The sequence below is a fragment of the Vollenhovia emeryi genome, unplaced genomic scaffold (genome assembly GCF_000949405.1).
Source record: "Vollenhovia emeryi isolate VEMERY1.0 unplaced genomic scaffold, V.emery_V1.0 DF939193.1, whole genome shotgun sequence".
Taxonomy (NCBI): domain Eukaryota; kingdom Metazoa; phylum Arthropoda; class Insecta; order Hymenoptera; family Formicidae; genus Vollenhovia; species Vollenhovia emeryi.
In genome coordinates this window covers 434,717-459,425 of record NW_011967173.1, presented here as the reverse complement: position 1 = coordinate 459,425, position 24,709 = coordinate 434,717, and the positions used below count along the sequence as shown (strand labels likewise).

The 24,709-nt window shown below is 43.9% G+C and overlaps 2 protein-coding genes and 1 long non-coding RNA gene across 3 annotated transcripts in view; 1 reads left to right on the top strand and 2 right to left on the bottom strand.

Moving 5' to 3' along the window:
• Nucleotides 1-1,636, bottom strand: part of LOC105562182 — a 16,510-nt gene extending 14,874 nt beyond the window's left edge. The window contains exon 1 of the mRNA XM_012012807.1: nt 1,529-1,636. The gene's annotated coding sequence lies outside the window, so the exon portion shown is untranslated. The remainder of the gene's footprint in view (nt 1-1,528) is intronic.
• Nucleotides 1,637-4,380: 2,744 nt separating this feature from the next.
• On the top strand, nt 4,381-23,086 carry LOC105562180. The gene is made up of 3 exons (XR_001008956.1): nt 4,381-4,589; nt 4,685-4,843; nt 22,983-23,086. It is a non-coding gene; the product is annotated as an uncharacterized LOC105562180 (long non-coding RNA).
• Nucleotides 11,208-17,633, bottom strand: LOC105562179. Its single transcript, XM_012012803.1, has 2 exons — nt 16,880-17,633; nt 11,208-12,345 (listed from the first exon to the last, which is right to left on the bottom strand). The coding sequence occupies exons 1-2, from the start codon at nt 17,166-17,168 to the stop codon at nt 12,194-12,196; spliced, it is 441 nt and encodes a 146-aa protein (XP_011868193.1). The 5' UTR covers nt 17,169-17,633; the 3' UTR covers nt 11,208-12,193.
• Nucleotides 23,087-24,709: the final 1,623 nt, after the last annotated feature.

The window sequence follows — 24,709 nt, the reverse complement described above, 5'->3', positions numbered from 1 at the left end:
TAGCTTGAATGTTTCATTAAAAAATTGTCTTCACGGTTAATTAACACTGTATGTTTTGCGCACTAATTGTTTGGGCGATGTGCGACGATAAAATGCGCAACCTTCGAGTATATTGCGGTAGAAAACGCGGATTGTTGGAATGGTTCCGTAAACAAGCGTTGCTAAAGAGTCCTTCACCTCGCGGCATGTAAGAATGTGAACTAGAAATTACCGTAGGAGATTTTCTCGGCGCTCTCTCGCTCCGATGTCGACGATCGCTATCGGCCGGTTAATTATCTGGAGAACCCCTTTAATAATTAACGTTACGGCACGCAATACAATTGCGATCTGCATTCTATCGAGCGGCGTAATCTCTATATTCCGTGAAGAGCCTTTCTAGATACATCCTCATTTGCTTATTTTCTTTCCAGCTCTCGATTATGAATATTTTCAAACTTATCTTTGGAATTCACGAACCGTGACACTGCATTGAAAAAAAAAACACGTTCTGCACCATTTAGACATAATTTATGAGAACTTGTTGGGTCGTGTCCTCTCGCATCTGTATTCAGAACCTCGGGCTACTGATTCTTCTCCCGGAATCAAGACAACCACCTACAATTCTATCCGCCCCCTTGGATCTCGTGGCGCTAGACGAAAATAGATTTACGTAGGTCGCGGACGCGAAGTATCGTTTAGTGGTTTATCTCGCGTTCGCGTAACGTACGTTTATTTGCGGCAGGTCAGTGACGCGTATGCGTCCCACGCCCCTTAAAGAGACCATCGGACGACAATTCTTTTGTGATTTTAACGTGTCGAGAACGGAATCTGTACTTTCGTTCCGTTTCGACCGCCATTTGAGTCTCTCTTTTCAGCACCGTCTATCAAATTCATCTTTAAAAATTATAATATCTTATTCACTAAAATATAATATGTTTCGAGTTTATAACTGAAGTAATTGTTTCATGTCACTCTTCTGTTCATACTATTTTTCTATTGACAATGCAACTGTCACAAAAATTCCATTTAATTTCACGGCGGTGAAATATTCAAGAGAAAAATATAACGCTGGCGGCGAAAGCGTCGCGTGCATCCGATGAATTTTACAGACACACGAGGCACGAGTGCAGCACTTAGCACCTTCGGCACATTCTCGTTCAGATTTCCAAATATTTGCTCTCGCACTGTCTGGAACTCGAAAGATCCGCGCAGACGTCGGTGACTTTTTTTCGTGAATCCCGTCACAATAGTACGATACGCGGTGGAATCGTCAGTTTGTTAACCCGAGGTAGAAACCGATACACATTTTTTAATACAGAGGAACAGATCTCTCGAGTTGCTTGAATATGAAAAATTTCGCTCTTCGTTTTTTTTTGCGCATTTCGCGTTTCTCCTTTCATTCTTGTTTCTGTACGCATAAAACATTACCGAGCAAGGTAGAAGGATAATTATCATTCCGGTTCCCACCCGGGAATATTCACGGAGAACGCCGCGCTGTGTGCCAAAGCATATAACTTTTAATTGCTCGTAATTGCTCGAGTATACATACGTGTTCAGGGAATTCGCATTCGTACCGAGAGGGTATGATACGATCCTAGGTCAAGATAACGCGATGCCGGTTGCTCTTATTTCTCCTTCGCATCTTTATTGAATTATCACGGCGATCTTTGTTGGTTTGCTTTGCTAAATAATTGCTGTAATTTGTAACGAGAGAAATATTTTGAGGATAAGCTTCACTCGGCGCAAATAAGCGATAAGTACTAGTTGGCTACTCAAATTGCTTTTGACTGCCTCGATATCAATTGTCTATCTAGACATTTGCGTTATTCAACGACACAACGGCGTTTATCCGGTTTAAATTGAAACTCTTCTCTTTCCAACATTACTCGTACATTAACGTAGATCATACATTAATCATACCTCCTAGCTTGGTAGAAATGTAAGTTCTCCCCTATCTTACGCTTCTTAGCGCGATTTCCGGTCGCGAGTGCTCTCGCCGCGATTATTGCGAGGCGTCACGCGAGCGTGGACGCGATGAGTATTGTTGTCGTCGTCGTCGATGACGTGGACACTCGTGTCCTCAATAGGAGAGACGGCAAAGACGAGAGCCTGTGGGCGCATTCAATCCGGCCCGGAATTTAAAACCCACAGCGCAATCACCTTTCCCTGCCGCGAGAAATCCAAGACCCGCACGCCACGAATCCGAGAAGCGCAGGAAAGGCCGGGCCCAACGACGTAACGTTACACTGTTAAATCCCGTATGTAACACTAGTCATGTGCAACCCCCTTCGCCCTCTTCTGCCCCGAACCCACTTACATCCGTTCTCGATCTGTCTCCTGTCTCCCCGTTATTACGAATTACCGGACGCGAGGACGACCGCAGACTCGCACGTTCTGCGCGACATATCTCGCGGTTTACTTCCACGGGTTCGCTCGGATACGCTACGACGTCCAGCTCATTGTTGTACGCACAACGGACACTATGATCTCATCCGATCGTCTCGTGTAATTTTAGCGAGATATCAGCCGGTTGCGTGTGTATGTCACACATATATATCTGCTCCAGATATTACGAGCAGGCACATGCGTGTCGCGTCAGGATGCGGTACCGTGTCAAGATGTTAAGGAATGATCGCCGACGTTGGTTAATGTTAATCAAAGTTTTGACTCACTTCCTTTTCATGCAGATCAGTATTGGGATGCAAAGCAGACATTTACGTTGCATCTAACTTGACAAAAATTAGAACCTACAAAATATTTAAGAATTCTATTTATTTCACAAGTGTTAAAAAGGTAAGATAGATGCGAGGTTGAAATGAATAGAAAGCAATTTTTTTATGAATATAAATCAATTCTACTCTCTCTTACTTTTACCTTTAATCGCTCTGTATCTTTAATTGTCGTACGTTACGGTAAAATATTTTTTTTATCGTACCATTTTAAAAGGCAGTACTTTCGAAGTAAGTTTGGAGCAGGAAACGTTTATTTGTCGAGCAAAAAGCTGTACTGACACTTTTATCTGAGAAACGGCAGTTCTTAACTTAACTATTGTTCAAAGTAGTCTCTTATCTAAAATTATTCCACCGCGTTTTTCGCTACGCAATTTTGACTCACCTTCCTTCCAGTCAACAGGATCTAGTCGCAAACCGCGAGAGAGTCGCGGTTGCACGATCGACTATCGAAAATTACGCTGCACAAACATCGGTTGTGATGTCGAGATATTAAGATCCGCGGACGAGGGAACCGTTCGTCGTTCTTCCACGTTTTAAAGAGACTCACTTCGTGCACCGAACTGCATTCCGCCGCGGTTATTTCATCTACGTACGTCTATTTAAAAGTGGACCACGTCGTCCTGCGGATTTCGACTCCGGGTGTGCGCACGCACACACGCAAATATTAAAATTCGCGACGAGGGAACCGTTCCTCGCAAGTTTATCGCGCCGACTGATGCTGCGTGCCTCTCGTCGAGGTGCAGAACGGTGCGCGGCGCTCCGTTGGCGCGCGGTCGTTCTTCCACGTTTTAAAGGGACTCGCGCGTACCAAACTGCATTCCATCGCGGTTAATCCATCTACGTACGTCTATTTATAAGTGGACCACGCCGTCCTGTGGATTTCGACCCCGGGTGCGCGCACGCACGCACGGCCGTGCGTCGCGGCGCGTCTTGGAGCCGTTCGAATTTATTTATAGAATGACGAGCGCATGGCTGCAGGAGGGCATCGGGCGATGAGAAACATCGGGGTGCACGTCGGGCAGACAGGGAGTATCGGCCGAGAAAGGAAGTCTATTTCCGGAAAAAGGGGGAAACCCGTGATTCGCCGAGCCGCGCGGCGCTCGGAAACGTGCGCGTCGTTTGATTTAAAAAGAACTGGCGCAGTTGATGCGTATCGACCACAGACTTCTATATACTAATAAACCGCTGCTCGAGCTGAAAAGTGAGGCAAGAGTTCCGCCATGTCTCGTTAGATGAATAAAGTAGCTAACAAGACACGGCGGAACTCTTGCCTCCCTTTTCAGCTCGAGCAGCAATCTAGTAGTATTGTACATGTATATAGAAGTCTGTGGCTAAAAGTGTCCTACGATATGATTTTCAGGGTAAATTTTAAGAGAAAATTTCGTGTACTGTACTACTGTACTAGACTAGATTCGGAACGAGACCTACTACCTTGCGCTACTATCTTCGAACTGCTGTGTGCCATATGCACGTTGTATGGAATTTGACGGTATCGCAAGGGCCTGGGCAGAATGGCTGTCTTGTACTCTTAAGATAATGTTTTGTTTTAAATCTTTGTCTTAAAGTAACGCACAATAACTGTCTTGTGACTTAAGAATACAAGACAGCCATTCTGCTCAGGCCCTAACTACCCATTGTGCATAAGCGAAGGTAGTAGTTCTCACTCTAACAATGAATCTATATACGCGTTCCTAAATTCACTAACATACCGATGCAGACATACTACTTTGTTTACCTAACAAGACCTGGCGGAACTCTTGCCCCACTTTTCAGCTCGAAAGTAGCAGTTTAGTAGTATATAGAAGTCTGTGGTATCGACACGTAATGCGCGCGGAATGCGATCGTGGAACAGGAGCGAGAAATGTCCTGAACAAATCGGTAAATATGGAAGAAGGTGAAGAATGATCTTCCGGCTATTTGTGAGGGCGCAATTTGCTTGTGTGTACTGAGGTTCTGGAAATGTGGCATTTCAGAAACTTCCGCGCTCTTGAAGGATTGTGTCAACCTTAGGTTTCGAGTGGAACCGTCTGGTCCGCGTTACGCACAAAGAGCGCTCTCGTAACGTGTTTTTTTTCTTCCTCGAGCCGCCAGTAAACCGGATGCGACATTACCGCGCGTCACGAGTCATAAAGGTACGTTAACCCGTTTGGCAACAAATTCCCAACCGTTTCTTCTTTTTCTCGGGCGCGACAGCGATTCCTTCCTGATAACTTTAAAACGCGTCGCCCTCATGCTCTCCTCTCGTTTCGCTCGCCCGCTGTTATCTCGATGTTGCCGCACTTTCAGCGGATAATAAAAAATACAGCCGAAACGAAAACCGACACTGGCTGTCAATTTTCATTAGGCGATCAACCTCGCTCTGAGACAGCCTTGGAATTTAACTCGCAGCTCATTTTTACAACTTCAGCTGCCGACGCTTTCGATATATTTTCATCGAGTTCTCCATATAAAATTTGACCTTCCCTTTCAACGCTCCTGTTTCTTGCAACTTGTCTTGAAATTGATAAGAATATTAACAGAGATTTATTTAACGAGCGTCCAAGAATATTTTTTATGGTAAAGGCTTAATCGGAATTTTAAGTAAGTCCAAACATATGGAATTGTAACTGGTTCGTTGGCGGAAGCTGATAAAAAAGGACTTCTGGCGACATTGCTCGACTAATGCGCTCGTCATATCTGCAGGCCCGTGCTCTTAACTGCTGCTAATGGCAATCCCTTCGAAGAGCCGGGGAAAGTAATCAAAGCCCACGACGCACGAAGGGAAGAAGCTTAGCAGGCGCGTGACGATCCTCGAGCGCAGTTGCGGAGGCGGTGATACGGAACGGCCGAAACACAAATGGACACTCGTTTTTTCGCTCTTTATATTCAGGCTGGAAGTGATTTCACGCTCCGAAGGACCTCCAGACAGGATCTAGGCGAGGCATCCTGCCAGAGATCCTCCTTTCTTACGAGCATGTCGTTTAGCCTACTATTTAAGTACTTAATAGTTTTCCTCTCCATTTTCACGCGACTTTATTTAACCGTTTAGACGATAGCCGTTTGTCGTACTTATTCCTTATTTTTTCAAATCTATGGAATGTTATTTTATTTACATCGTAATGCCATTTCTGATCGAAACCGTCGGGAAGCGGGAAAACGATTACACGACAACACATTATGTATATACATAAACACGTAAAAAATCACAAATCCAGCGGACAGTAAATACGTATATATTTTATTGTGCTAAGAGTTAAAAATATAAAAGATTGAAAGGCAAAGGACAGCTTAAGTGAACGTAAAATTGGATATGGTCGATGATGGTTCAGAGACCTTGGTCGCGACGGCAGATGGACGGTAATTCGCGTCGGCTCGCTTGCTGGAAAGATCCTGGAAATAGCCCCGCCGTCGTTCCGTCTCCTGTTGTGATCCAGGAGAACGAGTCACGATTGTGATCAAATTCGCGACGATTCTCACAAGGATCCGTGAGAGGCAGGACGCGAAGGACGCGCTGATTCGTAACCCTGAGCGACTCGATACGGTTAGTTTTTGCGGTGTGTCTTGGTCCACCGCGGCCGGGAGAATCGGAGGAGAGGTCTCTCCGTGAGACATCCTTGGGGGGGAACCGCATGTTGCAAACGCACTTACTTGCGATGGATCGATTCAACTTCGACGCGAGGGAAAAGCCACGCCGAGCTGAAATTTCATCGGGCGTCGAAGTAATGCACCGTAAAGAGAATCGGTTTTTTAATCTCCTTTCAGCGTCATCGGTTTAATTGCATTTCGCTTCTATTAGTCGTTTGGGTATATATATGTTATATCCCTATTGCATTTTTGTATTAAAAGAGAGAATCTAAGAGCAAGAGTTAGAAATGCGCTGCGCTTTTGCACTCGATTTGCCATCGTTAGTTAGAATAGTTAGAATACCAACAATGTGCGTAGTTTTAACCGTAAAAGTCCGCGTATGCAATCAGTGTCCAAACATTCGCTTAATCAATCGTGATCGCAAATCGTTAAGTATAAATAAATCATCAGTGGTCATGGAATATCGAACGGCAAGAAAGAACGGTTTCTTCTCCAAGCAGTCGAGTGACTTACGTGGATTATTTCATTGAGCCGAGAACAGCGCGCAAGTGCCGTTGACAGGTTTATATCTTCACCGTTGTTGTAACTGTCAATGGGTCAGCTTAACGATGAAACGTAGAAACGACCAGAGTACGACGAGAAAAATTGCAAGGCCGTATCGTACGATTCGCCTTGATGCGGTCTTTGAACGCAACACGTATCCTCGGAATAACAAGCGTATAATTAGAAATTCAAATAATTATTACACTGATGCAAGCACTTTCTATTAAGTTTTGTTTGAAAAATTAAGTTATTCGTATAAAATTTCTTATTACAATAAGAACCGGGATACTAAGGAACGATTGTTTCTTTTTAAAAAATTTACTTTGGAAGTTCTGTCTTCGATACGTAGCAATTACTCTGATTAGAGAGAATATAAGATAAAGAGAAATTAACGGATTTCAGAGTGTCTATTTATGTCAAATCTCTCAAAGTATAGGAAACTGTCTGCACTAATTTAATTTTTATCTAAACGTGTCACGATTCGTCACGGCTTTTTTTTGTAAATTCTCCCTTTATGGGAACGTCGACCTACTGGTCATATAGCGAACTCTGTCCTCTCAATTGTCCTTTTCTTATTATCTTCCCTACATTCTTATCTTCACTTTGCTCCGCCTTTACGGCTACTTGTGCTCTGGGCCTTATTAGTCGCCTCTTACGACACGGAAGGCTAATCTTTAATTTCAAGTTTCGCTAGCCCTTTGATTCTTGGATGTATAGATCGATGTGACTGTTGGTAGAAATAAGGGAGGTACTAGAATTCAAAAGTGCCAAATCACATGCGAAAAAAAGCCGGGCAAATGGTGCTCGCGTGGCGGACCAGACCAAACGGACACTCGAACCAGTTTTCGCGAAAGCCGAAAGCAAAGGGGTCGACGAAGCGGGTCTCTCGATATGAATGTCCTTTAATTAGAGCGGCCTGCTGGACCTTCTTCTCGGACGCGTGTTTACAGGGCATTAGTTAATATATGTGGTAGACACTCGCGGGGGGAGACGTGGCCGGACACGTGCTGCCGTTAGAAAGCAAAATGCTACTGGGCGAGTTCGTTTTGGCCATTGTGGCCATTCGTTTGATGATCCTCGATCGGACGTTTACCCCTCTCATTTAGGACCGTCCCGACCCACCGTAAAGATCGCAATTTATCGCCGTTGCCGACACGCGTTTTCTTGCCAACCGTTTGTCTGGACGACAGTCGAGGTTTTTCTCCTGGAGTGCGAACGAACCGTTAAGGTTTGCGGCATTGATCCGTCGCTGCGGAGCGCCAGTTTGAGAGAGATCGAAGCAACACACGAACGATCATTAGCAATTTATCATAATGTCCGCACGCGATTATTGTAGTACGTGACATCTTCAAGATGGATGAGAAGATATCCTTCTTTTCTAGCTGAGTCTTTTTACTCTAAATTGAGAGTCGAAATGTACCTAGGAAATATTTTGTCGGTTTTCCTCATCAAAACATAAAAAAAGAAATACAGGGCAGAAAGTTTTCCTATGTATCTCGAATTAAAATCTTTGGCTTGCTTTATTGCCTGCGGTAATAAAATATTCGTTTCATTGTTAAACCGAATAACGAAAGCGTAAATCTAAAAAAATGATTGATAGTATTGCGCAGTAAAAAAAAACTGTGATGGATCGTGCGGTTTCGATCGCAAGCGATTCGTCAAAATCGATCAGTCGGGACTTTGCTACGATCAGGTGCTGTCCCGATCTATAGCTGGTTCAATTAATTAAACGTGCAGTGATAGAGTGTATTACACGAGTATCAGCGATAGATACCCATTAAGGGCACATTCAACAGCAACACCTGGACATGTTCGCCTGCCGAACTAAGGGAAGTTTTGAATTTCGAAGTCACGAACGACTTAAACCCCGTTTCTAAGCGATCTATCATTTAATACAGAATTCGAGGGCATATATTATCCATGCATATATTATATTATTGAACACTAAAAAGATCCCGACCGTATAAAAGCTATTTTTCTGTTTCATAGATTATTAATATATTATCCACAATTTTTAAATACATGATAATATTAATGTCCTGTTAATATTATTATTCATTAATGCAACATTAAAAACATAGATGATTCTCGGAAATATGCGTAAATTAATGAGAAAATTAATGAAAAATTTTCGGAAAACGCGTACAAATTTATACGAAGCATAATTCACACGTTTCAATGATTTGCCATCAATCACTCGGTGGATGCTACGTGTGTATTCGTCCGTTACAACGTGTAACGGTCGAAAATCCATTTATGAAGCAACGTTCCGTCGATATTCGATTTAACGCATCAGGTATAGCTCCGTGTTCGAGAAGCACCGTATTAGTTACCATTACCGAAATGACCAGCTAGGATGACAGCCATTAAAACTATGAGCAGCTGCTTCCCTTCGCGGAGTTCCCCCATAGGTAGAAGACCCTGCGGTGCATCCTGCATTATAATTAACCATATAGCGACCATGCCGAGTCACCCCCATGCACGTATCGACGTACAGATAAGTAAACTACCCACCTACACAGGGTGCCATTAAAAATACTGCAGTGTACTGTTGTCATTGTAAAATTATACGTTTCAGGATCACGTTGCTTTACCACATAAATCTACGTATAAAAGTTAAGAGATATATTTGTGTTGATGACTTATTGCACGTAGCAATACATTTTATCTTGAAATTTGCATAAATCCATTCTTTCATAGATATTTTGGTAGTTTCGTTATTTCCTTCATAAGTTTACTGTAATTACACTGAGAAAAAAGTCTTTAACAATTTATTTGTGGAATATATAATGTTTGTTTCAACTGAGTTCAAATAAATTTTCAAAGACTTTTTCTCAGTGTATGTTTCAAATATTGTACGCGCAGTGACACATCAAATTATCATGAAAACTATAAAAGTTAATCGGAAAGAAATATACTTTTTACTTATATTATTTTGAAAGTATACAAGTTCTATAAAATTTACTTTGATATCTGCTTCCCTCTCTTTCCGCCTCGTTGTCTTGAAAACTGTTATGAAATTTTTTAAATATTTCGTGAGTCACTAGTTACCATATGTATGCATTGCAACAGTTTTCGTGTCACCCTATAGTTTTACCCCCATGCGTTCATCGAGACCACCATGGCACGCGTCCAGGTGGATGTTACAAAATGTTCGTTACAAAGCGCGATTCGTGTTGCTCAGCTGTCTAATTTTCGATGATTTCGACTCGGCCTCCACGTGTCGATTACCCTAAAATGTGTCGATGGAATATTAGATAATGTCGATTCGCCTGCCGCTTTTTAACGTCTGTATAACATGTTATTAATTTAAAAGGCTTGGGGTGATAACGTGAGACAAATGTTACAGTGGTACTGTGCGAGGTAATTACCGTCTCGATTGAAACAGATTAGACCTTCAATTTTTGCTCATGCCATACACGGGGAAAATTTTCTTTCATAATTTACCCTGAAAATTATGTAATCGTGGGACAACGTGGCATTTTGAAGAACTTTATGAGAGTTTTCTGAAATTTTATCATACATTTTACTAGTAATTATACTTAGTATACATTTTACTAGTAAACGTATACATAAAAAAGTTTGATTATGTGTGGCGATCGTGCCGCAAAGGATTGTTATTTAAAGCCCATTTAAAGTTTGAGAATGGGTGAGATCTCTGGCTTTCTTGAAAATCTTGGGCATCTACATAGTATGCAGTTTCTCAAACGGGTTGGCGATTCCTGTGGGCGACTTTGGACCATATCTCAATCTAATGTATCTACGGAATATTTGTTCGGTAGGCTGCTAACCTTGTCCTTGCCGAAGGAAACCTCTCCTTCACTAAGGAGCGCACATTTCTTTGCGCCACACTCGCCACAAATTTCAATGTAAATAAATGTAAATTTTTTAAGGAACGTGCCCAAACCTGACGTAACACTTCTCTATATCCGTTTCAATATGTGGCGATCAAACGAAAACCAACAATGTTTTGTTTGGTTTCGAACCCGGGTCTCCGGATTACCAGACCAGCGCACAATCCTTAAATTTGCGCCACGATCGCCACACATAAACAAACTCATAAAGTTTCTAGTATACATTTTACTAGTAAAATGTAGTAAAGTTCTTCAAAATGTTGTCCCACGATTAAATGATTTTCAGGATGAATTTTAAGAGACAATTCTGTCCGTGTAGAATTTAGTGTAACATTAACAGAATTGATAGAAAGAAGATATACATGTGCAAAATGCATAGAGATGATATCACAAGAGATTATAATGTTCAAGTTCACGCGTCGTAAAATGCGTGCAAGTAGAAAAAATTAAATATGACAGATTATGTAAAAATCACTTTTAACAAGTTAGATGTTCTCTAGATATTTTACATGGTTTAAAAAATTATCAGTTTTCACTTTTTATAAAATTAAACTGTACTTCTTAAAACTTTATTTTGTAACATACATCTCGCGATAATATCATGGTTAAATACTCAGGATGCATATTCCTAATATAAGAGTAAGGATGAAGAAATAATCACACAATATATAAGAATGAAAGCACAATAGTTTATTACTAGCTTAAATGACTAGATGACTAGAGAACTTTCTCTCTTAATTCTAAGACGACATGTACATAGGACAGTCTCCTGTCTCTCGTGTGACGAGAGTGTGGAGTTGCGAATTGTGACGTTTGTAATCAATTAGTCTTTGGAGGCGCTGCATCGTTGGCTTCGTCGTGGAACCAACCGTTTCAGGCTCTCGATGGATCGTCGCCGCCGTGAAAAGTCTCTAATGTGTTGAGCTCGTAAAGATCATGTCGGTAAATCGCCTTAAACTGATGTAATGGTTTACCAATCATTTGGATATTTTATTTATTGCAGTAAACGCGATTCTTACGGCGGCGAGTCCATCCAAACCTCCATAAATCACTTGACGAATTATTTACAGGAATTAATTAATACGTCCGTCGCGATTAATTCTAGAGAGGATTATCAATGATTCATCGATGACAATATATAATGTCCGAAAGACCAGGGAGGGAATATACAAATTTCAGTAACGTAGATGAAATCCGGTTTACGCAAACGATCGTTAAAACCCCGCGCCTGAGACTTTATGCTCGCATTTATTACTTGGCGATTCTTTGTGCGGTACGTTCTTTATCGTTTCAGAAAGTAACATTTAAATAATATTTAATTAACATTTTAATAGCTAAATGAAAAATATATTAATTTTTTAAAGAAATTTCAAGCTAACTGCTTCCGAGTTGGTCTTCTTATGTCGCCCGGCATATTTCAGTTAACATGGCGGTTTTTCGCCACCGCAACGAAACGAGAGAAAACCGCACGTGTGCGCGGGGTCAGGGAACATGCATTTGTATCCAGTTCAACGTCGCCTTCTACGCGGTCTTCGTTATCATCGTCGTCGTCGTCGTCGTCGTAGCGGTCGTCTTCGTTGTTTTCGACGAGTCCACATTTTGCTTCGACGCGTCCATCGTAGTTGCCAGCGGCTTCTTGTTCACGTCGCACGCCTTTCGAGCACGCCAGTAATCTGTGACAAAGACATTGAACGGTATTATCATTACGTTGTATAAAAGCAAGTGAAATTAATAAAGAAGCCACTCGTGCCGCGCCGCGTATTTAAATAGATATGTATCTCCGCGAAGAAACACGTGAGGCTTTTCGTAACAAGCATATTCTCAAGGTTCCGTAGCAGTCTGGGTTCTGTGGATCGGCGGGGTCATCTACGTCATGGCGACGTAGTATGTAACCTGTATAGGAACACCGTGCGGGAGAGCCTCTGTACGAAATTTCCACAACAAAGACTGCGTCTTAGGGAGCACCCTAAGTTCGATCAGGTAGCCACCTGAGCCGCCCTACCCTCGTTTCTCTCTGATTTTCTCTCTTTTTCTGACTGACTACTTGACAGGTGCGACTTAATGTTAACGGCACCGGTTTGGAAATCTCCTCTTTTCTCCGATACTGACGAAAATGTTAGGGGCATCAAAATCGCGTTTGCACCTTTTGTTTTGTCATGGAAGGTCTAGCACATGGGGCGAGAGAATCGCTCGCATCCCGTGGAGTCGAGTTTTCATCCGTTTACGTGCAGCCGAGACCGTGCTACATCTTCCCGACCGTGTAACAGTTGGGGCCTGAGCAGAAAGACTGTCGTAACCGTTTACGATTCCGTCGTAAGACGGAATTCGATGTCGAAGGTCGACGCACAAGGAATTGTCGTAGACGTATGGCGCGTCCATTGCATCGCGAGGCGATATACGGCAATTCTTTGTGCGTTGACTTCCTGCACCGACTTACTTACGTTTTACGACGGAATCGTAAAACAGTTACGACAATCTTTTCGCTCAGGCCCTTATGCGGGGTCTACAATGCGAATCGCAGAGCCGCAGTCATCAATTCAATCAGACACGCAAGAATTGACCAGTCATAGTCGACTATTCTTACGACTGCGACTGTAGGACTCGCATTGTAAGCCCCGCATTACTTCAGCCATTTTCGGAGAGACCTCGGTTGATTTTTTTCTTAATACTCCAGCATGAGGGGGGTACAAAGTAATCGGACACTTCTATCCGCGATGTGGCAGAAAGTATTGAGAAATATCAGCGTTCGCAAATCGACATTACAAACGGAACGCGGTTCGGGCCGATAAATCGATGTGAAAAAGGTTGAAAAAATCCACACAACGGCCATATGTCGAGGAGGACATGATCCTTTCTCCGCGCTTCTCTCTTTTCGGCAACGGTCCGCCATATGGCGCGCGCGAAACCGAGTTCTTCCTCGACCAACGTCCTCTCTCTTTCTCTTTCTCTTTCTTCCCCCCCCCTCTCTCTCTGTGTCTGTCTGTCTGTCTCTCTTTCTTTGTCTCTCTTTTTCCCTTTTCCTCCACAGTTCACGATTTCGCTTGTCAACATCTGTTTCCAGGCCTCAACGTGCCGCGAAGTAGATCCTAGATACGTCGAAGACAGCTTGACGCTTACCTGTCCATATGTCTCGAATGTGATTTCGTCCTGAAAATTCTCTTTTGTCCGCGGATCTAAACGCGGTCTTCCCGGCGCGTTTTCTCGCCCCAGGATCTCGTTTGAATCCTACGCCCTATAAGGCGTCCTCGATTTTACGGCGAAACCACACAAACGGATCACGAAGTCTGCCTTAAGTCGCGATCGAAGGAGCTCTTTGTCAATATCTTGGGATTGAGAACGTCGAGAGTTCTCTAGTCTGCGACGTGGAAAAAAAATAAGGCTACGATTATCCTCCGATTTTGTTATACAATCCGAGCGTATTTTTCCTCCAGTTAATCGTGGATTGTAAAAATGGGGCGCCTTTGAACGTCCTCAATCGCGCAATTTAGGCCAGACAGGTGTAAAAGATGAGAATTTAAACATTTCCCTGCCTGACAAAATTGTTTATCTATGTGCATCTCGATTGCTTTTGTTTAACCGCGGGATAGATACAAGGATGGAATGCGTAAACGTAACAACTAAGAAAAGTTGTTCCGGCAGGAAGTGAATTATTAGGAGAAAGTACGTGCATGCACGTGTGAGCTGTACTTGATATTTAATCAACTCCTGAAGATGCGAGATACGCGCGAGAGAGAAGTGCGAATTAGCGCGTTTAGTCCTTGTATTTGCATCAAGTGCAACTCGCCCCGGCAGGTGGTGCGCGACCTTCGTAAGGTCCCGCGCGGCATGGTATCGCGTGTTCGCGGGTCCGATTTAATCGTGGGAAAAGACGTTCCAGTCGTCATGGGCCCTTAGCGAGGGCCAACAGGTGTCGGCGGAAAAGAGAGAGCTGGCTGCGCCGTGCCGCTCTGTTGAATTTTCGAGGGTCTCGTTGTGTTTCCAACCCGAGAAGTCACCGCGTGGGGGATTATCAGTGCAAATAGGTGGAGGATCTCGGCCCGAGGTTGAGAAACCGTAGGTCCCCTCCCCTCCCCCCCCCTCCCCGTCTCGGTAAGATTATCGCGTACGCGTGTTTCAACGTACGGATGATTTCTCTAGCTCGCGAGCCATTACGAGTCCCCGTACATAATTTTAAAAAGGGTATTAAGAGCCGACCACATGCTGGTCGAGGAACGCATATTCCCTTTAGCAGCTCGCCTCCGGGAAGACAGAGTTCAATCCGGGGATCATTATCGGTCCCAATGGCATGCAAAGACACTTTGCACTTGGTCGAGGAAATATAATGTCCATCGTGCAGAGGAGTTCATGCGACAAAGGGAGGGCGAGTGCGTCATGCCAGAGGAATCCGCCCAAGGAGTGCAATCTGCCAGTTTCTTTTACTCCTCGGAAATTGGGGGCCCTTCGATGACTCACGGTGTCCTACAGGTTAGTTGCGTCGCCCACCTTAGACGCGTGACTCATTCCTTCGGGCCTGATCTCATTCCCGATCGCTACGTGCCTTTTCCTAACTGCACCCTGCGCCGACCCGGCGACCGATCACTTCTCACGATCGCGCGCCACACGTGTTCACTTATCTCCTCGTGATAACGCGGTTATTTCTCTTTCGTAGATATATTTGGTCGACGCCAGAAGCTGGCGAGCGTTTTCCGAGCACGATGAAAAAAAAAAACAGCAGAGCTTCGTATCAATCAATCGTATTTGTTAAACAGAACGAGAATCGTTAATTACCTTTCCAACATTTCCGAATATTCTACGTTTGAATAATGTTTTTTTTTTCAAACATACGGGTGATATAATTCCATGAAAAAATTATCGACCAAGATTGCCAAAGTTATTCATTTGCATTTCGTGAATAATTAAAGAGGACGTATATATTTCTCATCCAATCTTGCTCGGATTTTACTTACAACAAAAATCAAAGCCGGTTAAAGAAACGCGCGAAAAGAGGTAAAATTTGTGGAAGTCAGCTGCGTACGTTTTGTAAATCGTCTTTAGAAAAAAGGGAAAAGCCGAACAAATCTATGATCCAGAATTACCAATCAACTTTGTTAAACGGAATCATGATTGTTAATCACCTTTCCAGCTTAAGCATTCCAAATTTCCACATGCTCTACGTTCAATAAATTTTTTTTTAAACATGTTACGCAGCTTAAAGAATCGTCCGCGAAGAACGCAATTACATTTGGTGAATAATTAAAGTGGCCGCGTTCCCCGTTCAAACTTGCTCGCACGTTGGATTTTATCTGCGGGCAAAATTCCCGAAATCGGTTGAAGAAACTCGAGGAAGGAAAAATTTGTGGAAATTGGCCGCGTGTTTTGTAGATCGCCTTTAGAGCGAGGGGAGGGGGGAGGGGGGAGAAAACCGACAATTGGTCCGGGATTTAGACCGCTCGGATTACCGCTGCGACGGGTCCGCGACCGGTTGACGAGGTGCTTCTGGCGTAAGAAACGACACGGCTGGAACGGAGTGGAGGGCTGGTCAAAGGAGAAGCGTAAGACGGGTAGCCGGGAGTATTTCGAGGGACGGCTATAGAGGAGCGAGGAGGAGGAAAGGCGGAAGAGGCGGCGGGCCTGGAATAAGAAAACAGGTCGGAGCCACGCGACCAGGTTGCGTCTGCGCGCTCGGCTTCCCTTTCTTCTCCCTGCTTTCCCGCCAAAAAGCCGCTGCCGCGTTTCGACGACGCCGCGAGCGGGACGGCCTCGCAATCTGCCAACGCGGCGTCCGAGCGGGATGGAGCGGTCTACCGATTATGGAAGGCCGGGATTCGAGCGTTGGACATTGGCCGCGAGTCGCGCGAGTATCGTTACATAATTCCGTTGCCACCTCGATGACGGACCTCGCAGCATGCCATATTGGAACTTATAGTGTAAGAGATATTTTTAGACTCGCGTTCCCGCGCCCGTTAGACCCAAGACGGCGACGTTGGCCGACCTACTTTCGCGCGCAGGGTGATGCACGCATTTCGCGAGATTCTCGCGCTGTCCGTCCAGGGGAGAGCTTGTCGAACGTGTCGCGCGTGAGTCACGCTCCCCCATGCATATTCGCGCGGGCAGGCGCCGATACGCGTTCGCGTCTATCTCAAAGCGCGCCGCCGGGCGATCGCGCTCGACAGAGCTCGCGGCGGTGATATTTGAGCGAAGAGAGAGAGAGAGAGAAATGTTGCTCACCGTGCATGCTGGTCTGCCTTGAATACGGATTACCCCGCTTCTTGCCGGGCGACCGCTCGCACCTCTCGCTGTTCCGCCTCTGGTAATTATTCTCCTTGTCCTCGGAGCGGGGATCCACTCCCCATCTGCGGGCGAACTTGCTCTGCTCCTCGTTGAGTGTCTCCTGGAGCATGTCTATGGTGTCCCGCGGGTTCGGCTGGCCGAAGAGGCAGCGCGGCACCCGCGAGCTCATCGTCGCGCTGGGCAACACCGTGTACTGGATATCGTGACAGATCGAGGCAGCCAGCATCTCGCGAGCTCGTTGCGCGCCTTTCACTGAACGTGTCGCGCGGATCTCCCCCGGGAAACGGCCCGTCTCGCAGTTCCAAGTGCGTGCGTGCCCGCGCGCCTCGCCTCTCCGTTTCGGCGAGCACGACACCACGGGCGTCGAGCCTGTTCCGTGTTCTGCCAGCTCGGCGTGTGCCGCGAAAGCGCGCGAGTCCTCGGCCACGTAAATCCCGCCGGTCCGCTCGATTTTTCTGTCAAGTTTCCTCCCTCGGTTCTCGCCCGAGCGATCGCTCCTCGCGACGTCGAGCGGCTCCGTGAAGAGACCGAATGACCCTCGGGATCCTCGCCGCTCCGCAGTCAGACTGGTTCTGGTGGGATCGTTCGGCCGGTGGTAGCTAGCCAGCTCGCGTCCGTTTGGGCGAAGCCACGAGGTCTGGCTGTTCCCTTCCACCAGGCGTTTGAATTCGAATTTGATTGGTGCGCCGCGCAGACTGCGCCGGAGAAATGGCGCGAACCTGACGTAGCGGCGTCCTCGTTGCGCGCGCATTGCCGCCGGCTCGCGCGCTCCTTCTCTAGTGCGCGCGCTTCTCCACGTGTGTCCCCCGCCACAGTGTGCTCCGGTTCAAAATTCTCCAACGGACGATTATGCTAAACGTGGTGGGGAAGAGCGCGCGCGCACCATGAGGCTTTTTTCTAAGTAGCAGGACGTATAGGACGATCGTGATCGCGACTCGAGCGTGTCGTGATGGGACGCGAGATGATCCTCCTTCCGCCGAAGCTTTTTTCCGGATTGCGTTGCTCTTACACCCGTACACGGAGAGAATTTTCTTTTAAAATCTGTCCTGAAAATTATGTAATCGTGGGACAACACATTTCGAAGAATTTTATGAGAGTTTCTTGAAATTTTGCCGTACATTTTACTAGCACAATTACATAGTGAAATGTATGGTAAAATTTCCAAAAACTCTCATAAAGTTCTCGAAAATGCCACGTTGTCTCACGATCGCGTGATTCTCAGGATGAATTCTAAGAGAAAATTCTCTCCGTGTTCAATGCTGTTACACTTGGATCTATCGGTGAACATTGATGTAGCGACAATCATATATTTATTGTTAAGAAAGAAAAATTGTAACTTTAAATCGAAAATTCTTAACCAATAATAATAAGTAAAGTCGTTTTATGCGACTAGAAACACCGTTTTACGGACCACAAATTGAAGGTGACGACCTTCAAATGACTATCCAAGGTCAAGCCAATAGCACCACCTTATGTCCCCCTTCGAACCAAATAACTTTTGTTTGAAACGTTTTTTCCGTATCTTTCATATTTTTGGAGATATTTGCGTGGATCATTTCGAATGAGACACCCTGTATATTTGAAACCTCCACAGATCGCATTAGGCCTTGCGATTGCGCATAAACGTCTTTATCGACGCTTTACAATTTAAATGCAGATTGGATTTTCTTTTTATTGTAAGAGAGTAACTGCAAAGTAACGATTCGTTACTTTTTAAGTAACTGTAACGCGTTACTTATCAGAACTGGTAACTTGTAACTAGATATTTTTATTAAATAACTTTCCCAACCCTGATAATCTTATATACATTGCCCTTTTTTCAATACGGTAAGACAATCTTATTTTAATTCGAAAGTGGACAATAGGGATTAGTGATTTACTTTTAATACTGTTTTAATTTATTTACCACGTGAGGTTGTGGCAAGTTTAAATATGTGAAAAATACTTTTTCTTAAATTTCTTAAAATCTATCGGCTTCTTAAGTGGACACTTTTAAGAAATCTGTCTGGAAAAAAGAATGGATTTTAAACAGAAGCTTTACGTAGTTAAAATAATTTGCATTTCCACATAAGTACATATTTTGTTAAAAAATTACCAGTTATTTCATTACTTTTTTTGCGAGCGTTATTTCGAAAATGAAATCGAACCTGACGCTGTATATTAGAGCGATACACCTTGTCTCTCTATTCAGATCCAGTTTAAGGGTGGGGTTTAAACATTGAAAAATATTTCCTCGGGAAAGTTTATGGAAAAATCGGTGGTTTCGGTCCTGCGAGCGTGCGCACCAATGGAACTGCGGGACAGTTCGTCCAATTGTCGTGGGCACGATTGCCCCGAGCATTTTTGCGGGAAGAGAAGTCGGGCATTTTGCAGTAAGAAGAAAAAACGGCTGTCCGAGCAGGTGAAGCAGCCGGAGAATGAGAGGGAGAGACCGAGCGGAGGCAAGGTTCCAGGCAGAAGGGAATCGCCCTTCTAGAATCGCCGCGATCGCTTTCTCGAGGCGTGCAGTAGTTTCGGTGAACGTGACTTATGAACGAGCCGCTATAATCGTAATCGTTCGCGGTTTTGCGTACGATTAGTCTTGCAAAGGATGCGCCGCATTATTTATCGTTAGTATCGTTTTATAAGATCGCACCCAGAAAAAGGATTCAGTTGAATTAAACAAATGAGATACGTTGAAATCATATTTCTTTGAATCTGCCAAATCTTTACTTAAGTATGTCTACTAAAACATTTGCTAGATATGAAGAAATAGATATGAATTCTCTTAAAAATTTCAGTCTCAATCAAATTAGAAGAGATTACCTGTTTGAAATTAAATGAAAGTCCAGTAAGGTTAGGTCAAAATTCAAACAAATTTGGTTGATTTCAAACGAACTTATTTCTGGGTTCGCGACGGAGGTCTATTTCTATGCCGATTCAAAGGCGAGTCTCCTTTGTTAAGGCCTGTGTCCACGATGTTGAAACTTGGTCCAATCTTGGCAATCAGCTTTTATGGAATAGCTGCAAGTTGATTGGCTACACATTTCTCGAAACTAGGACCTGGACCAAGTTCTAGCATCGTGGACACATGCCTTTACCTCGGCTTCGCATTGGCTGCGTTAATCAGCCAGTTTGTCATAATCGCGATGTTTTACATTATCTTTTCGCGTATACATTTTTCATGAATACCGGGCATTGTACGGCAAATCAACACGACTCGACACGGTAAGGCGCCGCATTGCCATTCAAAGGGATATTCAAAGTGTAAAGAATAAGCCGAGGTCTTTCCTCTGACTCTCGGGGTCAAAGGTGCGCCACAGCCCCTTTGAAATCTTTCTCCGGCAGAAACTCGATTTCATTATGATTTAGCTCGTTCGCGGAAAAACGAGGCCGTGGATTGTGACGCTTTCACATTTTTTAGACGAGACCTATATTTTTCCCACCGCTCTCTACAAGTCAATCAATGCATTATCACTGAAGACAGTTATAAGTACGGCACTAAATTATTATTATAACTGTGAATCAGTGAATATTTACTGTTTTCAGTGATAATCCACTGATTGACTTTTAGAGAGCGTGCTTTCTTAAGTTTCCTGAAGATGCTGAGGAGCAAGATCATTTATATTATTAAAATCATTTGCACTTAAGATATCTTTTATTCCCAAGATTGTCGGCTTCGGATATGTTTTTAGATATATGTATAAGTACATTGAATAAGTATCTATATTTATTTGAAATAAAGCGTTGCCGCCACGCTTTATCTCAATTCGAGCCGCGCTCCCTCAGAAAGGATTTCCAATAACGAGACAGAAACATGTTCTTCACACATTTATTTAACCTCATATAAAAAAAACTAAAACTACACCAAGATTAAAAATTTATAAAATTCCTATTTTCCTCTCTCGAATTAACTAAGATTGACTTAATATATTAAAATGAGGATAACGTATAAGTTGATATATTCTTCTGTTTAGAATAAAATCTCTTTTACGTTGTAACGCACGCGCCAACGTTATTTTGTTTTGCAATTAGATTTAAGAACCTCCCATTATAATGTTCTCGTTTTAATAACAAATACGATTGCCGCTCTATCGATCCTATTATTATTTACGCTAGATCAAAGTGTGACTGCATTGGGTCCGGAAATCTTTTCCGTGGGAGCGCAATTGAACATCTCTCGCGTGAACATTGGGCGGACGGTAACGCAGCTCGCGGTCAAGTCACGGCCCGCTGTATCACGACCGAATGACGGGGGCAAATTCGACCGTTACAGAAAAGTACGGGGCACATTGCAGCGTAACGCGCTGCGGCCGTGGTGGACGCGTGTGCGCACACGCGGCATCGCGCGTTTCTCTCGTACACCATGGACAGGTGAACACCGTGACCACCATGGGCCAGCGCGCCCGTAACGATCATTACAGCTCGTGATTGCCTCTCGAGATTTTCCTCGTAATATCCGCGGGAGGCAGCAGTTCGGCTATTATTACTGATTATTGCGCGCTTTGCTCGCTCATTACTTGCCGACATGATATTGGAGCGGATGCAGCTTGAGAGATTGTTGACGCATTAGTCATCGACATGAGGAATGTTTCTCGCAAGCAGGGAATGCATTGAGGATTTGGAGGAGCCGAGTGTGACTTTGCCGAGGAATCTGCCCCTCGAACCTTTTTATAGCGCGCAGATATTAATGCGTGAAACCTCGATATGTTGTCCCCCGGAGCGTAAATCGTTTCTCCCGCGCTCTCGTCTCGGCACAGCCGTTGGATCTCTGAGGAAATGCCGACTTCCTCCTCGTTTAAACTGCGGGAACGTCAATATCCATGGGGGATTTCGAGTTTCGGGCCCCCGCGCTCCCCATCGAGCTCCCGCTTCCGGTCCTGCTCAAGCAGACCGGAACACGCGGGGTCCCCCGAGTACACCGTGACTCGGGACATCGTCGAAAATTAGGCAGAAACCGATCTGCAGGGGTTCCACGCCAGGATGTTGCTAATGCCACGACTTTAACTCGTACCGAAGACAATTACCGGCTCGATCATTTTCCACGGTCTTATAGTCGGCCTAATGGACGGCGGGTTCACGATTTTTGGAAATTCCAGACGGTTACGCGTTACCGTTGCGTCGTTACTATTGATTTCTTCTTGGTATCCTTATGCAAGAATATTGAAAGAAGAAAGAAAACGTATTGTAGTACTTTTTGAAACTAATATTAATTCGAGACAATTACGTTTGTCAGATTCATTTCGTTTACGAGACAGAAATCAAAGCTCTATTTTTAAAGTCTCTAGTCCCACGACTTTAACCGAAAACACTTTCGTACCGAGAACGGTTACCAGTTCGATCATTTGTCACGGTCTTATGGTTGGCCTAACGAACAGCGGTTTCGCGACTTTTGGAAATTTCAGACGGTTACACATTACTGCTCTGTCGTTACTATTGATTCCTTCTTGGTATTCTTATACAATGTTGAAAGAAGAAAGAAAACGTATTGTGCCGGTACTGTTTCCTATTCCTTCTCAATATCCTCTTCTAAGAGACTGACGAGAGTATTGAAAGAGGAAAAGAAGCTCACATTTTATATTCATTTTTCAAACTAATATTATTAAAAATTAATATTATTTTGAGACAATTACGTTCGCACTTATTACGTTTACGAGAATGAAAATCAAGATTTTGTTTAAAATCTCTAATGCCACGACGTTGACTTGTACCGAAAACTATTACCAGCTCAATAATTTTTCACAATCTTACGATCGGTCTAATGCACGGCGTGATTTTTGGAATTTCTACACGTTACCGTCGTTACTGTTGATTTTTTTCTTGGTATTATCTTGCAAAAAGAAACTGGTGCGAGTGTTAAAAGAGAAAAGAAAACTTACGTCTTATATAATTTTTAATTAATTCGAGACAATTACGTTCGCAAGATTTATAGCGTTTACGAGATAGACGTCGAAACTGTGTTCTCAAAATGTCTACGGTTTAAAATATATTTGAATATACAATAGCAGCTTCTTCGCGCGTTCTTGTCTCACGATACCATACGCGCCACTATCATTTGCAGGCACGATTGCAACGGAGGAAAGTGTCGGATGAAAAGATGATCGACAGCTGACGTCGTCACGATGGAAGAGAAAGAACGAGGAAGATCGAGCGAAATGAGCGGACGAGCCACGAGGAATAAGGTAAGAAAGCTCGAAACTCTACCCTTTGGCCGTCGGCCGTGAGCACCTGGCAGCATATGCGCCAGATATAAAAGAACGAGCGTCTCCGCAGGTCGCTCTCCGTCTCCTTTTCTCTCCTTGCAAATTCTCACCGTGCCCCCCGCTCGGAGGGCCCCGAAAATTCTGCGGAATCACCGATGCGTCTCGCACGGCTCTCGTTCGGCGTCGAAATTAACGGGAGCGCACCGCGTGTCGGTCAGCTGTTGGCCCGTGATTGTTACAGCCGCGTATTAGCTTTCTCTACACTGACAAAGAAATTTTTTTAAACCAAGCAAATACATTTACTTACAATTATTTTTCTTACCGAAGTAAATATTTATTTTAATTAAATTATTATAAATTAAGTAAATTAATTTAAATCACTACATTTTCTACATTCAAATAAAAATTTTGTGAGATATAGAACACTATTTATTAAATGAAATAATTGTTTTTGTTAAATAAGAAATTCAATTTTCTTCGCTGTGAAAATTACATCTTAGTAAATATTTTATAGAATTAAAATACAATTTTTTAAATTAAAAATGATCTATTCTTTGATATTTAATAAATACTAAAATTAAAGCAACGCATGTTTTGTTTATTATTTTTTAAATTTAAGTTAATAAGCTATTAGTCACCTAATGAATAATTTTCTTGAGTAAAGTAATATTTTTTTATCAGTGTACGCCAGACAGACAATGTGCGTGAAGGTAAAAAGGTTTTGTGTAAATTTTAGAACCTTTGTTAACAAGCGCTGCGATGTTTTACGCCGAGATGTCCAATTTGAAAGCTTTGTTTGAAAAATAGGTCCTCTGACAAAAGTGAGGAGAATTTCCTAAGAGAGCAAAAGTGACTAAAGGAAAGGTTTCTTTTGACAGAAATAAAATTTCGTTTCGGCGAGTGAGCGTTCAGAAGATTTACAGCAATCTCTTCCAGTTTCCTAAGACACCGACCGTTAAGGTGAAATTTTACTGCGCTGCAAATAATTGTGTCGAGGAAAATTGAGTAGAGAGCGGCGAAGGACGAAGGGATAGAAACTGGACAATGGAGCTCATATTGAGCAGCCACCTGTATTTGCAGGTCTGAAAGCGTCTGCGGGGAAACAATGCCGTCTTTTCCACGCGCCGCGTGCATAGGACAACATGCGGAAGCAGTCGCGTGGCTGTTTCGACGCGGACATTCGATATATTCGGTCAGCATCTCGTCATCTGCTCGCTGCAAGACGCCCGCACACGTCGGAGTCAGTTATCTCTCGATCGTTCTTACGCTATAGAGCCGTGTCTCTCGATGAAAGCGGAATAATTTGGATTTTTATAAAATCAAAAAACAATCTCGTTGCCTGAGAAAATGCGATGGCGGAACCACGCTTCTGCTAGAAATGAGATGGCGTCTGTATATCGTCATGCTTATCGCACTGTACCGGGAATAAGTGGCGAAGAGGATATGCAGCAAACAGCTGCCGTTGGGTTGCAGATGCTCTGAAAATTTTTGACATTCCAGCCACGTCGTAAACAGAGAAGCGCCGTGAATGCACGAAGCCGCGACCTTTGCAAGATCGCCGTTTTCGAAATCCGATTAAAGCTTT

Excerpts from the sequence above, each read along its gene's own strand:
- LOC105562179 (XM_012012803.1), bottom strand. The coding sequence starts at position 17,168 with ATGCTGGCTGCCTCGATCTGTCACGATATCCAGTACACGGTGTTGCCC. Across the intron at positions 12,346-16,879 it reads AAGGCAGACCAGCATGCACG|ATTACTGGCGTGCTCGAAAG; the intron begins GTGAGCAACATT and ends TCTTTGTCACAG.